We start from the raw sequence: 16995 nt of genomic DNA, 5'->3' as shown, positions 1-16995 counted from the left end.
CCATTAATACAGGTAACGTGTGGAGGACAGAGGAGCCTCTTAAAGAAGTTGTTACAGGTCTGTGAGAGCCAGAAATCTTGCTTGTTTGTAGGTGACCAAATACTTATTTTACCGAGGAATTTACCAATTAATTCTTTAAAAATCCTACAATGTGATTTTCTGGATTTTTTTTTCTCATTTTGTCTCTCATAGTTGAGGTATACCTATGATGAAAATTACAGGCCTCTCTCATCTTTTTAAGTGGGAGAACTTGCACAATTGGTGGCTGACTAAATACTTTTTTGCCCCACTGTAAGTAATATTTCACAATATTACTGTTTCAATGTTTCTTTCTGAACTCTGTCTCTCTCTGTCTACCTCCTCATTTCTGTTTCAGTCCAAGTTTTGTTCTGTCCACGTTTGGCTTCACGACTGTGGCCTTTGTGACAGGATCACTGGCCCTGTGGGCCCCTGCCTTTTTATTCAGAGCGGGCGTCTTCACTGGAGAGAAGCAGCCATGTTTAAAAGCCCCCTGTGACAACTCTGACAGGTGTCAGCCCCTCGTACACACCACCTCACTCTCTCAAGATACACATGTCTTTGGCACACACTTTTGTGTTCTATTGACGTCTTTGTAGTCTTTTAACATTATAGTAGTATTATGATTTCACAACAGTGCATTTGTTGTAAATATTCCTATGTTAAAAACATGCACTAATAATGTTCTTCTAATCTCCTCTGCTCTGCAGTCTGATTTTTGGCATCATCACAGTTGTGACGGGCATCCTGGGTGTAGCGAGTGGTGTGCAAGTGAGCAAGAAGCTGAGGATCAAAACCCCTCGAGCTGATCCGCTAGTCTGTGCTGCAGGACTCCTCCTCGCTGCTCCATTTCTCTATCTGTCCATCATGTTTGCTCAGGCTAGCACTGTGGCCACATATGTAAGTCACTCATTTGACTTCTTCTTTGACTCTGTTTTATCCAAAAGCTGTTTCTTTTTTCCAGGAAGTGTTTTCAGTGTTATATTGACCGCAGTGTTGAATGTAGGGCAGTTTTATGCTGACCATAATTTTGTGTTCCCACCAGATCTTTATCTTCCTGGGTGAGACATTTCTGTCTATGAATTGGGCCATTGTTGCTGATATCCTTCTGGTGAGTTTCCCTTCTCCCATTTTATCCAATACCAAGTCATAAGAATAATGAATAGACTAATTTATTTTATTATTCACTCACCCTCATGTTTTTGCCAACTTATATGCTGTTGTTTTTTCGGTAAAACACAAAAGTAGGCTTGTTTGAAGAATTGTTCGATAGTTATTGCCATTCAACAACATAGTGTTCAGAGTCCGCAGCTTGTCAAATGCTAAAAAAGACAAGAAAGCTCCATAAAGTAGGTAATATGACTGGCACACTATTATCAAGTCTTTTAAAGCAGTGGTTCTCAATTAAAGGGCTTCCGATGGGGGCCACAGAATGACTTAATTATTTTTTAAACATGTAATTAAATAATTTTAAGTCAAGTAAGAAGCTAAAAACATCAAAAATCAAGCTGAAATGGAAATTATATTTATTTTTTCCCTCATCAATAACTTTTTTTTTTTTTTTAAACATAAAAATCCAAATCTGACAGAATCACCAAATGAATCATGTTTAATGAATTTCAACACTCCCAATTTCTGTTAATAAAAAAAACGAGTAGCATTGCTATAATTACAACAGAAATACCAGAGGAAATATTTTGGCTAATATTGTCTTTGAATATTGTGAAACACTGTTCTAAAGCCACTTCATATCTTTGCAATGCTTTAGAAATGTCTTCTTTTGTGTTCCAGTGAAATAACAACAGCATATGTGTTTGGAACCGCATGAGGTCTATCTCTTAAAGCTCTCTCTCTCTTCTGTCAGTATGTTGTGATCCCCACACGGCGCTCCACAGCGGAAGCCTTTCAGATTGTACTCTCGCACTTGCTCGGCGACGCTATTAGCCCGTACCTCATCGGAGTGGTACGACAATCTCACAATTGCACACAAAAAGTCTTTGGAAATTCTTTTTAAAGCAGTGGTTCTCAATTAAAGGGCTTCCGATGGGGGCCACAGAATGACTTAATTATTTTTTAAACATGTAATTAAATAATTTTAAGTCAAGTAAGAAGCTAAAAACATCAAAAATCAAGCTGAAATGGAAATTATATTTATTTTTTCCCTCATCAATAACTTTTTTTTTTTTTTTAAACATAAAAATCCAAATCTGACAGAATCACCAAATGAATCATGTTTAATGAATTTCAACACTCCCAATTTCTGTTAATAAAAAAAACGAGTAGCATTGTTATAATTACAACAGAAATACCAGAGGAAATATTTTGGCTAATATTGTCTTTGAATATTGTGAAACACTGTTCTAAAGCCACTTCATATCTTTGCAATGCTTTAGAAATGTCTTCTTTTGTGTTCCAGTGAAATAACAACAGCATATGTGTTTGGAACCGCATGAGGTCTATCTCTTAAAGCTCTCTCTCTCTTCTGTCAGTATGTTGTGATCCCCACACGGCGCTCCACAGCGGAAGCCTTTCAGATTGTACTCTCGCACTTGCTCGGCGACGCTATTAGCCCGTACCTCATCGGAGTGGTACGACAATCTCACAATTGCACACAAAAAGTCTTTGGAAATTCTTTTTAAAAAACACTTTAGGTTGCATGTCATGTGTTTTTTCCCCCGATTAAGGTGTCAGACTCGATAAAGAAATCAGACTCGTACATGTGGGAGTTTCGTTCACTTCAGATGTCACTGCTGCTGTGCTCCTTCGTGGCCGTGGTGGGCGGAGCTTTCTTCCTGGCCACGGCCCTCTTCATCGAGAAAGACCGGCAACTGGCAGAGAACTACGTGCCCTCTGGTGAGTGAAATCACTGATGACATCCCAGTCTTGTCTTGTTTGTTTGTTATTTTAGTTTGTTATACTTTTATGCTTATTAATATGAATTGAATGAATGAATTTAGTTTATTTTTATATTTAGTTTAGGTTTTAGTAATTTGTTATGTGATGTATTCAAATAAATATTATATAAATATATTATATTCTAATTCTATTCTTTAAAAAAAACATGCCCCTTTTAGACTTGCACACTATTAATTTATTAACTGCTTCACTAGCTTCTCTATTCTTTTTGTATTCTAATTGTTTTGTTTTCATTTAACTAAAGCAAAAGAAGGCCTCTCTTCTGTCAGTATGTTGTGATCCCCACACGGCGCTCCACAGCGGAAGCCTTTCAGATTGTACTCTCGCACTTGCTGGGCGACGCTATTAGCCCGTACCTCATCGGAGTGGTACGACAATCTCACAATTGCACACAAAAAGTCTTTGGAAATTCTTTTTAAAAAAACACTTTAGGTTGCATGTCATGTGTTTTTTCCCCCGATTAAGGTGTCAGACTCGATAAAGAAATCAGACTCGTACATGTGGGAGTTTCGTTCACTTCAGATGTCACTGCTGCTGTGCTCCTTCGTGGCCGTGGTGGGCGGAGCTTTCTTCCTGGCCACGGCCCTCTTCATCGAGAAAGACCGGCAACTGGCAGAGAACTACGTGCCCTCTGGTGAGTGAAATCACTGATGACATCCCAGTCTTGTCTTGTTTGTTTGTTATTTTAGTTTGTTATACTTTTATGCTTATTAATATGAATTGAATGAATGAATTTAGTTTATTTTTATATTTAGTTTAGGTTTTAGTAATTTGTTATGTGATGTATTCAAATAAATATTATATAAATATATTATATTCTAATTCTATTCTTTAAAAAAAACATGCCCCTTTTAGACTTGCACACTATTAATTTATTAACTGCTTCACTAGCTTCTCTATTCTTTTTGTATTCTAATTGTTTTGTTTTCATTTAACTAAAGCAAAAGAAGGCCTCTAACACTAGCTTGCTCCAGTCTTTTTCTATTCTGTTTTCTTTTTATTTATTATATGATTTAAAAAAAAACTTGCTACGTGTACTGCGTTAGGCTAACTGAGACTTGTTATAGCACTTGTATATCATTGCTCTTTTGTTGATGTTGTTTGCTTTTATTGTCCTCATTTGTAAGTCGCTTTGGATAAAAGCGTCTGCTAAATGACTAAATGCATTTAGCTTTAATTAAATTTTTATTTTAGTAATTTTAGTACTTAACAACTTATTTCATTTAGATGTCAGTGCAACATTTCTAAAACATTTTTTTAAGTTTATCATGTAATATTTATATTTAATTTTATTTCAGCTTTATTTCAATAAAACGATAAGCCCCGCTTCGCGTCGTGCCTAACAACGCCCCTTAGCTGTTATAAATTCACTGTAAACCACGGCTTCACGGGGTTTATTGCTTTTATAAAACAGTTATTCCATATATATATATATATATAGTTTCACAAAATAAAACAGAGCAAATAAAGTGTAATGATATAAATAAAAACCGTATTCTTCCGCCAAACAATGTAGTTCCTCAGAAACAGTTGTGGATGCAATAAGGTGGTTGCCAAGTAACACACAAAGTAAACAAAGGTGTATGTTTTGTACAACAGCTTAGAACGTGGCTCAACCAATCAGAATCAAGGACCGGAACTATCCGTTTTTTAAATTAATTATAACAAAACGGATAGTTTTATAGTTTTAGTTTATTCTGTGTATTTTGCAGTGGATTGGTTTGAATTGCCACTAAATAATCCTGCTTTTAAGAAGGGATTTTATGGCTTGCTATCATAAGTGCATTAATATAAATGTATGTTTTTGAATTAATTATACATTTTCTTTTTAGTCTCTTCACTAAGCAAAATGCTGACTGGTTGTTATAAGTCATCTTTTCCATTTGTCGGTTTTGGCTTATTCTTTATCTGCAGTTCTCAGTCACTTAATTTGTTAGGGCCGTTACAGGTACTTTGGAAATCTAATATACTGACGTGTCTCTTTCTTTTTCAGATGACGCACCAATTGTTGTTCCAAAGAGAGGGAGGTCTACTAAAGTATCAGTGTCAAGTGTTTTAATTTGAGATGACTCAAGGATTTGGATTGTTCTCAACACGGGGCACAACACTGGCCTATAGGCAGACAGAGCCAGTGCCATCAGCAGCCAATCCTGGAGCTCTAATCACTGATTGAACTATCTCCACAATAGGGAGTTTTATAGTAATTTATTATGCTTATATTTGTGTTTATATCCTTAACACCGATATTGATTTGGGAACATTTTGAACTAACAAAAATATCAGGAACGTCTTACCTGGAAGTCCTGTGTGCAGTTGACCATTCTGCCTTCCACCCGGATGAGTCCTGTGGGAGGAGACAGAGGCACACGGGGAACACGTGAAAAAAAAGGTTACATGCTGAGGACATTTAATTGAAACTCATCGAACTGTGTTTTAGAATTCATGTAAATTATATTTGAGATGTTTTTATTGGAGGGGATCTCAAGTGATTTTTCAGATTGCTGTCTGTAGGTTGTCAGCTAACTAAAACCAAGGTACTCTCAAAATGCTGTTGCATTTGTTTTCATCAGACCTGGACTGTGATTGAAAACTAGCAGAATCAGACTGAGCTTGAGCAGCACTGAAGCCTGTCTGTGATCTGCTTTCAGTCTTTCCTCCTCTTTTAATGGTTTTTCTTCTATGCTAGTAACATTTGAGCTTTTAGACTTTTAAGAATTTCACCGAAACACTAATGCTACCATGGCATGAATCACATTAATTCATTTGATCATATATATAAATTTTTTAAATAACATTGTTACATATATTTGTTGCAAGGGCCTGGTTCATGGCATGTTTTACTGTGCCATTTTAACTGTAAGAAACTTTTTTTGTTTTTAAAGGAAACAGTTTGTTGTGCATTCCCTCTGCTGTTGTTGTTGTTTTCTAGGCAATTCGTTTGAGTTAATTTGCAAATGTTTCTGTCTAATCTTGTTTTCTAACTTTTTTTTAACATTAAATGAGGAATTTAATCTAATTTGTGTCTTTTTGATTGTTTTTCATGTGTTGAAACGTGCTTGTAATCTGTTATAGCACATCAAAATAATGGCGAGTATTTTTATTTCTGCTTTATATCTTTCTCTCCGTCTCTCGCATGTTTGCGTTCTCTCTCTGCAGTGGCAAGAACGATGATCATAAAGTTTTTCAGTTGCTGTGGTTTCCTGTTTGTAGGTGGGATATAGAGATGCAGGTCTGTTTGGTAAATTTGCTGTGAAAATTTGTCTCGTGAATGACTTATGAAAACTGAAGCGCCTAAACCGAAACATGCATTGTCTTTGCAGTGGAACATTTCGGTGGATGATGTTGTGCTTGTGAGAATACAATGTACCAGCTTGTCATTCCAGTAATTTGTGTTTGTGTAGGTTACAAGAACACCACAAAATGCCAGAAGAGTGGGAGGCAAGATTGAGAAATTATGACTCATTGTCCGCCATAACGAAGCAACGAATTAACACTTATAGTTCAAATCAGGCAAGGTTTTTAACATGCATTTTTTTAACTCCTTCTCATGAAACAGAGAAACACCTGTCTTCTGTGATACTTCAAGAAGTATTATGAAGCATGATTCTTGGCTCAATTCTTGACTATTTTTTTTTTTAAATGGCCAGTTATTATTATTTGACATTAAATCTTGCAATGGGACACCACTAAAGTATTATTTGGATTCTAATGTGGTCAAATTCTCACCCTAATGTAACTCAAAGTCAAGTTAACATACTGCTTTTCTTAATCTATAAGGTTTAAAGCAGGTTTTACAGGAAATCAAGCCTTAACGACTTTATCTTCTGAGTCTAACATCTGACACATGATAAAAATTAAGGAAAAGCAACAAAAAAAGTTATCATCTGCATGGTGACAGAAAACTGAACCTTCAGATACAAGAGATGAAACAAGAAGGGAGGTGAAGTGAGCAAGAGATCAGCCAGTTACAGAGATGAAGAGAGGGAAAAAAGATGCTGACTGGTGCAAGCGACTTTCTATGAGCCTATGAGGAGGCAGAGAGTAAGTGCAGCGAGGAAAGAAACCTAAAAGTGAAGTTCTTTGCGGCAAAGGCCCTGTAGATCAGGACACACCTCAGCGGCTCATATGAAATAGTGAGACTTAGGGAATTGACTTCAGCAGATATGAGCATATTAAGAAACTGACTACTGGGATTGCTTAAGTTTGGGTTGGGAGGTGACCTAAAGGGGAGAAACTGAGAACCAAGGAGTGAGCCGTGAGGGAGGAAGAGTAAAAAATGGTGGCACCTTCAGTGTGAGCTGCGAGTTAGGTGTGATTTGTACAGTCTGCAGTGTGTGTGTGAACTGGTCGGCAGTTTGGTTGCAGGTTTCTGCTGAGCAGGAACGTGTGGTGTCTTGATTGACTTGATAGCTGCTACTGATACTGGTAAGCCTTTTACTTTTTCTCTTCAAGTAACACTGACTTTTTGTGGAGAAAGTTTTCTGTGCTGATTACAGAGAGATTGAGTTTGAATACAGTTATACTCATTCATATCTGATTTTTTTTTTGCCAATCGCTTTTTTCTACAAATGGTAAAGAAATCCTACAGTATATGATCTGTCGCTTTCAGTGTCGATGACCTTTGGTTTTCGTCTGTGGACGCAACATGCCATTTAGTACCAACTTGGCTGACACGATTAACAAAAGGTTTCAAATTGCCAAAAAAATGAATCAGATTTATTCATCTTCCTCAATTTCGAGTGCTGAATTGATATTCATATTAAGACGATAAATGTTTCAAAACACAGTCTAATGCCTTTGCAAGTAAGCAAACTTTTTGCCCCCCAAAAAAATCAGCAAAATTTTTGTCGAAAAAGATTTATTTAGAAGCTTTATTTTCTTACTAATTGACTCTAAATGTAATATGGCTGTAGTGTGGTAAAGATCAGAGGGTCAAGAGGTCTTCAACCACAAATGAAACCTGATTATCACATTCACTATCCTTTGTCAAGCCAATTACATTAACAGTTTTTATAAAATAGTTTTTTTTTCACGCCTTTAATTCTGACCAAAATAACACATTTTTTGCAATGAGTCCTGTTTTGTTGAATGTATACTAATACAAGTGCATGATAAAGTGCACTATAATACTGAGGAGTCCATGATTTGATTTTCAAAATGTCTCTCATGTCGGTTGCTCAAGGCAGCTTTGCTTGTATTTAGTTTAAGACAATTTAGGTAAGGCTGCCATTTGCCCTGCTTTTCTGGGTTCTGGGTAGTAGTTCTCTATGACTTGACAGCTCTGAAATTAAGAGAGGCCCAGACCATAATGTCATTTTTTTCTCCTCATCTAACTGCAAAATACAGGAAATCCGTTTCCTGGCACTAAATGCAACCACAGACAGCCACACGCTCACATATATAGAGGTGTGTAAAAGCTTGCAAGGCAGGTGATGCTGAGTGAATTTTCACAGATTGAGTTTGCCTAATTAAACCAATGTCTCATCTGAAAAGCGCTGACCACTCAGAGATTGTTGTATCCGTTAAAATGCACACAGTGATCCATGCTGAGGTAATCAGGAGTTTATTTTATATTTGAGTGTCATACATGGTGTTAATTAAGCAGACTGCGTTTATCTAAAGCAAGTGAATAGTGCATTGCCAAAATGACTATTAAGAAAAAGGAATTGATATATATTGTGATGTTTATGCTTAAGTAAAAAATCTGATAAAATACCACTTAAGGGTATTTTTTCAACTTCTGTGTTTTTATGTCCCAGATTTTTTCACTTTCTGTTAATGTTATGTCGCATTAGATTTATTATTTATGTTTTGGTTTGTCACATTAAAACGATTTTGAAAAGTTTTTTGTAATCATACTTTTTCAAAATTTATATTTCCCGCTTTTTAAATAACTTTGTGTATAGATGACCCCCCCCCCCCCCCCCCCCCGCCCCCCCCCCCCCAAACCAAAGAAAGAAACAAAACATAAATAAACTAGTGCGAGAGTTTATTTTCTGAAACAGAGACTGTAAATAGATTAGAAGTGTATTTAATTTGAAAGGGACTTTGAGTTATATTTGCAGAAACACTGAATATAAGTGTTCTCTAAGAACAAGTCCTTATGCAACACTTATCTGGCTTCTCGGTTAATTTTATCCTGTTTTACTGATGTTGAGTTTTTTTTTTTAGAAAACAAGATGATACTTGTTAAGAGCAGGATTACTGACACGTACAAATGATGATTAGACTTACTACTCATCAACACCAAGATCTGCAAGACAACGATAAAGCTAGTTAAGAGATCTAAATGTCCATGGTGGGGATCAGAGCAGCTCTTCGGTTTTAAGAATTAAATGATCATGAATAAATTATCATGAATAATGTTTTAAAGAGCTCATGGACGGAAGATCTGTGTTTTCATCTGTTTCTTAAAGATTGTGGGAGACCAATACTTATTGCTAACATTAAGTAACAAAAAAGAGCAGCTCTGTTGTTTCATTTGTATAGTTAAAACAGGTTAAAACCAAATGTAATGAGTTCACCTGACTTTTCATTTGTGGCTTCATCATTTATACAAAATGAGCGTATGGAAACATTTCCCAGGTTTAGTCACACTAACCTAAAACCACAGATTCAGAAGAATGATGTTGCTCTCCGCTATGGCCTAATACTGTCATAAATCGATGTTCTGGCATTGTCTTCTCAGTTATGGACTCCACTGCACTGCTGTCTGTGGTAGGCGGGGCTCTCTTCCTGTCAATCATCCTTTTAGCCAGTCTTTGTACATACTGCTGGGGGCATAAACAACCAAGTAAGGCCTCCTAACTCTAATCTGTAATAAAAATGTTTGTCTCCTCAAAGCTTTATGTTAAAAAGGACGCTTGCGGTAAATTTCAATTCAAATAAATGTAAATACTCTCAACATGGTTTTGCACAACTATAACAATTAGGGTTGCCACCTTCAGCGAGGCAAAATAAGGGACACCCGTTCACGAAAGGGACGGGTGGCAACCCTAAAACAATAACCCTGAGAAAGTGTTGAATGATGTACACGCCCATTTATAATCGAGCTACGGAAGGTTTTTTGTGTAGTCGAGCTGCAGTCACCATCTTTCTGTCCAAGAATACATGACGCACTGCTTGACATTTCAAAGACCTAAAGAATGATGCGTCGTCCGTCTCTTTTACGGAGCATGCGCAAAATGCCGGTTAATCAGATTGGCGTTCTGCGCATGCTCCGTAAAAAACACAGGCGATGCACGCCCATACCTGCAGTCTCCAAATACCCACACTTGCGGTCTTTGCACTTGACCACTTGACTTCTTATATGTCGTATTTCCTGCATTTGGGCCAAGTGTGGATGAAGACCCCGAGTGTGTGTAGAACAACGCTTTTAAAGCACTATAAGTGTGCCCTATCAGGTAATGAAAACATCACCTGATGGGACACACTTAGTGTTGTAAAAATGCAAATGTTTACAGAGCTTTATTTTTATTTTAAATTCTTTGCATTTAAAAAAAATCAACTTCTAAATGTCTGTTCAGCTCATTTGTGGTGCTTCTAATTAAGGGATGCAAAGCAGTTGCAAATGTTGTACAAAATAAATATCACCACTACTCACCTTTGCACCAATAAAACGTGCAACACTTCGTTTTTCTTCCAAATTATATGTAATAATATCTAGTTATATTAATATTTCACTTGCATTGGAAAGGTTTCCGTGAAAAATCTCACGATTTATTCCAAAACATGATGCATGAAGGGACACACTAAGCCTCGAATAGCGCTCCGGAGATCGGGAAAGGTTCACGAGGACATCTGTAGCGCAACGACACTGTATGCATGTAAACTATGGAATTACATTTCTGCCGAAATTCTGCGCGCGAAAGATCATATTTTGAGCGCGCGAACTTAGTTTTGTGTAGAAAATGTTTGTCTCGCAAAGAAGAAAGTATTTCGAGCGCACGAAAATCTATTTTGCATTTAAAATACGTTTTTGGATGTGTACAGACCTTCTCTTTAGCGCGTGCAACGTTTCACTAACTTGCTCACCTGATGCCCGCCCTCTGTGCTCTCTAAATGCCAACAGCTCGCGTGCTCAACACAACCCAGCGTTTCAATGTATCATAATTCCAGCCGATGAGAGACTAGGCTGCTAAATTCTTCACAACATTCCTTGCATTACCCGGACAGCAGAAGAGGAAAAATACAGTGCATGCATAATTATTATGCAAGTTGACATTCTGATCATATTTTTTTCCAAGCACATTTTACCAAGCAAGTTAGTGAAACGTTGCACGCGCAAAAGAGAAGGTCTGCACACATCAAAAAACTAATTTTAAATGCAAAATTGATTTTCGTGCGCTCGAAATACTTTCTTCTTTGCGAGACAAACATTTTCTCCACAAAACTCAGTTCGCGCGCGTGCAAAACGCACTTTTGCGCGCTCAAAATATGATCTTTCGCGCGCAGAATTTCGGCAGAAATGTAATTCCATAGTAAACATGCCTATTATTTACAAGCCAATTGTAAAGCATCATGACAACCCATAGAGCAAAAATATTATTTCAAATATACTTACTTTTAATATATATTTAATTTAAAATATAGCCTATTTAAATATATTTCAAAATATAAAAAAGAATGGCCAACAATGTATTTGTTTAACAGGCTAAGTTTCACAATATATCTAAACATAGTTTAAGCTGAAGTACTAAAATTACTAAAAAAAAAATGTAACCAATGAAGACAGTCAAAAATATATATAAATATTAAATATATATTTATATACATATATATATATATATATATATATATTAAAAATCCACATTTTAAAAGTATTTTATTATTAAATTATTTAAGTATTAATCAATATATTTTTGCCTCCATATAGTTCAATCCAAGAAAATATATTCACACGTTAAATAATTAAATGTTAAATAATTAATAATAATTTGGGGTTAGCTTAAACATGGCCTAGCCCTAGGCTATAGAACTGAAATATATTTTCTTGCTACATTTTGAAATGGTACATGATGAACTAAATAACTTATTTTTTCAATTTCATAAATGTATTTCAGTTAGCTTCACTGTTCACAGCATATATCTAGCATATTTTTAAAACATATTTTGGTCAGGAAAAAATATTTTGTCTTATGGGATGATGTAGTTTGTTTCTTGGCTATATGTTATTTCTTTTATAGCATCCATCCATCAGAGGTCCAGTGACTCAGAATACAACCCAACGTAAGAAACCAGCCACTCTACCAAATAAAGGATCTTGTCAGCTACCCATATTCAATCATAATATTCATGCACATTTACATTATAACCTCCTGACTACCAGGAAAAAACAGTTTTGTGAATTTAGTATTTTGTCATGTCATTACATTGTTTAGAGCATAAGAAAAAATTGAAAACTAAAATTTTTGAAAAATGATATTTTATTCATGTTATGCCTCTGTAGAAGACAACGGGACTTTAAAAGGCCTGTTTTTTTAAGAAATAAAAAGACATGAATAGACATGAAAAGGCAAAAACAGTGGGATTTTTGTTTTAATCACAAATCAATTTTCATTTTTTATACCAAACTTTATATAAAGACGATTCTCAACTATGTTATGAAAGATTTTTTTTTATTTTTATTTCTTTATGCAAAATGTGTGTAAAATGGCCATAAACAAGTTTTTCCATTATATACAATGTATCTATAAACTGAATCTAATTTGCATATTAATGTGTTTTTGGGGCAACATAAAATGAACAAATAAGTGCAATCATGGGAGTAATAATTAGCAAGATTTTCATAATAATATCTAATATTTAATAGGAATATTGATAAAAAAAATTCTCTATTCATTTGTTGTGTCTCCCAAAATGTGTAATAAACGTGCTTTAAGTCCTGGTGTCCTCTACAGTGGACATGTATGAAATTATGTCCTGTTTCATAACAGGAAGTCATATTTTGATTTGAAACCCCATATCATTTTCCTGAGATGTTGATTTATGACAAACAATTAGAAAATTAGTCAGATTTAAATAATTACAAAATATCATATTTCCATTAGGGTGTTACATTTGATCACTAAATGAATGTCAGCCATTTTTAAAGACCAAGGAGAGGGAGTGGTCATGGTGAAACATCCAATCATTTGGTATCTCTGAAAAGCCCTGAATGTGCTCTGTACAGGACATCCAGATAAAACTGTGACATGTAACGTCTCAGAGAAATCACTAAAACATTATGTCCTCTACAAAAGACAAAACTCCATAGCTGGTAGTCAGGAGGATATAATTGATGTTTGTTTTATGTGTGTTGGCTCAACGTTGTCTCTCTTTATACAGTTTTGTGGTTCGGCATCCCGTGTCAACATGTAAATATATTTTCCTCTCTGCTAACACACAACAAAACACACAAATTGTTGTATCTGCATTGTTCATATAAATATCTACATAAATACATAAATATCTGCATAGCCTAAATAGTGCTTGTCCCATCCCTTATTATTTAGATGAGCACCATACGGATCATACCAGAATTGGACCTTACCAACCCAAGTGAGTTCACACACAAACACAGATGTACAGTACACACAGACTGTGTTGTGTGTTCAGTGTGTTAACAATCACTCTGTCCTCAGTTCACTCAGTTCACCATCTATTACTGTCACAAAGGTGCCCTCCTGTCCTCCCTCAGAAAGTGAGTAGCATACATTTGAGACAATATACTAATCTAATATCTTGTATATATAATGGAAAAAAAAGGCATCACAGTGTTGACAACTTATGAAATGCTGTCAGCGTCTAGTGCTCCATTACTACAATTCAAAGCTGTATGACACAAAAAATGTATAGCTTTTGAATATATAGGCCTATATTTTTAAGGTAACTGATTTCAGTTGATTTCTTTTCTTTTAATGTATTTAATTGTAATTTTGTATTATTATTATTATTATTATTGTTTGCGACTTTGAGCACTTTGAGCTACACTTTACATATAAAAAAGGTGCTATCTATGCAAGTAATTTTTAAGGAGTATTATTATTATTAAAGCACACATTTCTAATTGTCTCTCTAGCTGGAAGTCAAGCCAGTTATGTGAATCAAAACGGTGAGGAGGGAATCAACATTCATGTCGATGGCCATGGTCAGAAATCAAATGACTCACTTTTGTATTGTAATTCTGGGTAGTTTGCACATTGTTAACTGAATATGGGTTAAATGTAAACTCTTTGTGAATGAACACGTGTGTGCATGAGAGACTGATTGCTAAATAATCCTGAATATGTGACTCCTTCTATAGAGAGTGACGATGAGCCGTATGTTCAGCCTCCAAGTGAATACATGTAAGAGCGCACCTGCCTGATCCCAAAACTCCACAAATGATTCTAAACTACTAATCAGGCTAAAGCTGAATCATTATCCATATAAAACTGATGGAGAACATCTTTCTTTTCTCCAGAGTTGTTCTTCCAGATTCCCCAAACACGATATCTCAGAGACCCAGCAGAGCTTCATCCCAGAGCTCAGGTAGAAGATCTGAGATTAAATAAGAATAGCACTCTATTTACTCTATTTGTTTCATTATAAATACATTGGTTAATAAAGTCCTCTGATCCTCTGATAATGTTGATGCTAACGTTTTTGCAGGAGAACCTTACATAAATGTAGACCATGTGTCTGAAGCTATATTTGACTGTGAGATGTATGTGGATGAATCAGACTCAGGTACTACATGCTGAACAGAAATAATGACCGCAAAGCAATGCTGCAATGCATATCCTAACTTTGTCCTGTGTATGCTGTGGTGGTTTGTTTTTACAGACATTCCCGATTATGAAAATTGCAAAAATTCTCAAGATCACAGGGAACAAACCTATAGTAAGTTTTTAGATTAATGTCTTCCCCATGATTGTGTAGCTTAGTGAACCAAACTGAGAGACCATTTTGAAGGCTCAGGAAACCTTTGCAGGTGTTTTGAGTTGATTAGCTGATTGGCATGTCACCATATTCTAATTTGTTGAGATAGTGAATTGGTGGGTTTTTGTTAAATGTGAGCCAAAATCATCACAATTAAAAGAACCAAAGACTTAAACCACTTAAGTCTGTGTGCATTGAATTTATTTAATACACGAGTTTCACAATTTGAGTTGAATTACTGAAGTAAATTAACTTTTCCACGACATTCTAATTTATTGAGATGCACCTGTAGTTATTTTTTATTTATTTTCTGTTAAACAGTGAGATTTTTTCCCCTTGCTTTGCCTTTCACTCCTCACCTACAAACATGGAAATGATATATATTAAGTACATATGTATATACACTGCCAGTCAAAAGTTTTTGAACAGTAACATGTTTTTTAAAGAAGTCTCCTCTGCTCACCAAGCCTGCATTTATTTGATCCAAAATACAGCAAAATCATTAATATTGTGAAATATTTTACTATTTAAAATAACTGCTTTCAATTTCAATATATTTTCAAAAGTAATTTATTCCTGTGATTTCGAAGCTGAATTTTTAGCATCAGTCTTCAGTGTCACATGATCCTTCAGAAATCATTCTAATATGCTGATTTGCTGCTCAAGAAACATTTATTATTATTATTATTATTATTATTATTATTATTATTATTATCAACAATATTTAAAACAGTTGAGTATTTTTTTCCCCAGGATTCTTTGATGAATAGAAAGATACAAAGGTCAGCATTTATCTGAAATAAAAAGCTTTTGTAACACTATACACTGTACCATTCAAAAGCTTGGCGTCAGTATAATTTTTGTTGTTGTTGAGAAATTATAGAAATAATACTTTTATTTAGCAAGGATGCTTTAAATTGATCAAAAGTGACGATAAAGACATTTATAATGTTACAAAAGATTTCTATTTCAGATTAATTATGTTCAAACTTTTTATTAAAACAAATATTATTACAACAAGAAAATAGATTTAAAAATAGAACACATTTTTTACATTTAACATAATTTTTTTTTTTTTACATTTTAAGACCAAACCTAAACATAATACATAACCAATAGAAAAAAAGAAGGAAAGAATTAAACGTAATAAAAAAAAATCACTACAAAACTATCATAAAATAAAGAATACAACTAATTATAGAAAATAGTAGTCATTGTAATACAAATAGATAAAATACAATATATACTCAATACAATATATATATACATTATCATATATTAACCAGGAGGTAGAATATTAAGAGACTTGAAGTAAGCTATAAAGGGATGCCATTTATTGAAGAAATTACTTTTCCCAGAACATCGTACTTTTCCCAGTTTAAAAAAAAACATGGTATCCACTAGCCATTGGGAGGTTGTTGGAGGCTTATTAGATTTCCAGTGGAGCAGAATACGGCGCCTAGCTAACAAAGAAGTAAAGGATATAATATCCAGTTGTTTTGAATTAAACTGAGAAAAAAAATTATTGGTATCCCAAAGATTGCTATAGCGGAGCAAACATCAATTCTAACTTTTAACACTTTAGACATACTTGTAAAATAATTGACCCAAAAATGTAGCAACATAGGACAAGTAAAAAACATATGACTCAAATTGCACAGAGAAGCATGACATCTGTCTTCAATATTAGGAAATATTTCAGATAACCTGGCCTTGGAAAAATAATTCTGTATAGTACTTTAAAGGGGTCATATGATGCGATTTAAATTTTTCCTTTCTCTTTGGAGTGTTATAAGCTCATGTTGCATAAAAAAGATCTGTAAAGTTGCAAAGACTAAAGTCTCAAATCTAAAGAGATATTCTTTATAAAAGTTAAGAGTCAGCCACACCTACCTAAAACGGCTCGTTCTAGCATGCCCCAACATACCTACGTCGCTCTGTGGGAAGATTTGCATAAAGCCGCCCAAATGTTCATGCAAAGAAAGAAGGTGTAACTTTTATTCTCACTGTAGTATTGTTGACGCTGCCGCCATGTCGTGAAGACATGCTTTCGTTGTGAAAGCGAAACTACTTTGTTTGGTCTTCCAAAAGAGGACGATATCCGCTTCGCCATGCCTAGAGCTGATCTGTGCTGGTCGCTGAGGGAATACATCAACTTTC

General features: G+C 35.1%; 2 protein-coding genes across 3 annotated transcripts in view; both read left to right on the top strand.

Moving 5' to 3' along the window:
- Positions 1-5932, top strand: part of LOC107567150 (protein spinster homolog 1) — a 17830-nt gene extending 11898 nt beyond the window's left edge. Inside the window, exons 8-13 of the mRNA XM_016252784.1 lie at positions 377-529; positions 729-918; positions 1064-1129; positions 1883-1981; positions 2703-2871; positions 4928-5932. Of these exons, the coding sequence (XP_016108270.1) occupies positions 377-529; positions 729-918; positions 1064-1129; positions 1883-1981; positions 2703-2871; positions 4928-4998 (748 nt within the window). The 3' untranslated portion in view covers positions 4999-5932. The remainder of the gene's footprint in view (positions 1-376; positions 530-728; positions 919-1063; positions 1130-1882; positions 1982-2702; positions 2872-4927) is intronic.
- A 1030-nt stretch (positions 5933-6962) lies between these two features.
- Positions 6963-16995, top strand: part of LOC107567139 (uncharacterized) — an 18894-nt gene continuing 8861 nt past the window's right edge. The window contains exons 1-11 of one of the 2 annotated variants that reach the window (XM_016252771.1): positions 6963-7359; positions 9623-9727; positions 12120-12162; positions 13261-13289; positions 13428-13473; positions 13557-13615; positions 13994-14026; positions 14219-14261; positions 14378-14445; positions 14566-14643; positions 14740-14796. In XM_016252771.1, the coding sequence (XP_016108257.1) occupies positions 9625-9727; positions 12120-12162; positions 13261-13289; positions 13428-13473; positions 13557-13615; positions 13994-14026; positions 14219-14261; positions 14378-14445; positions 14566-14643; positions 14740-14796 (559 nt within the window). In that variant the 5' untranslated portion in view covers positions 6963-7359; positions 9623-9624. Of the gene's footprint in view, positions 7360-9622; positions 9728-12119; positions 12163-13260; positions 13290-13427; positions 13474-13556; positions 13616-13993; positions 14063-14218; positions 14262-14377; positions 14446-14565; positions 14644-14739; positions 14797-16995 lie in introns of both variants that reach the window. The other variant, XM_016252761.1, reaches the window with a different exon arrangement.

This window comes from Sinocyclocheilus grahami, unplaced genomic scaffold (genome assembly GCF_001515645.1).
Source record: "Sinocyclocheilus grahami isolate Dianchi unplaced genomic scaffold, SAMN03320097.WGS_v1.1 scaffold27.1, whole genome shotgun sequence".
NCBI classification, from domain to species: domain Eukaryota; kingdom Metazoa; phylum Chordata; class Actinopteri; order Cypriniformes; family Cyprinidae; genus Sinocyclocheilus; species Sinocyclocheilus grahami.
This window is presented reverse-complemented; position numbering and strand designations above follow the sequence as displayed.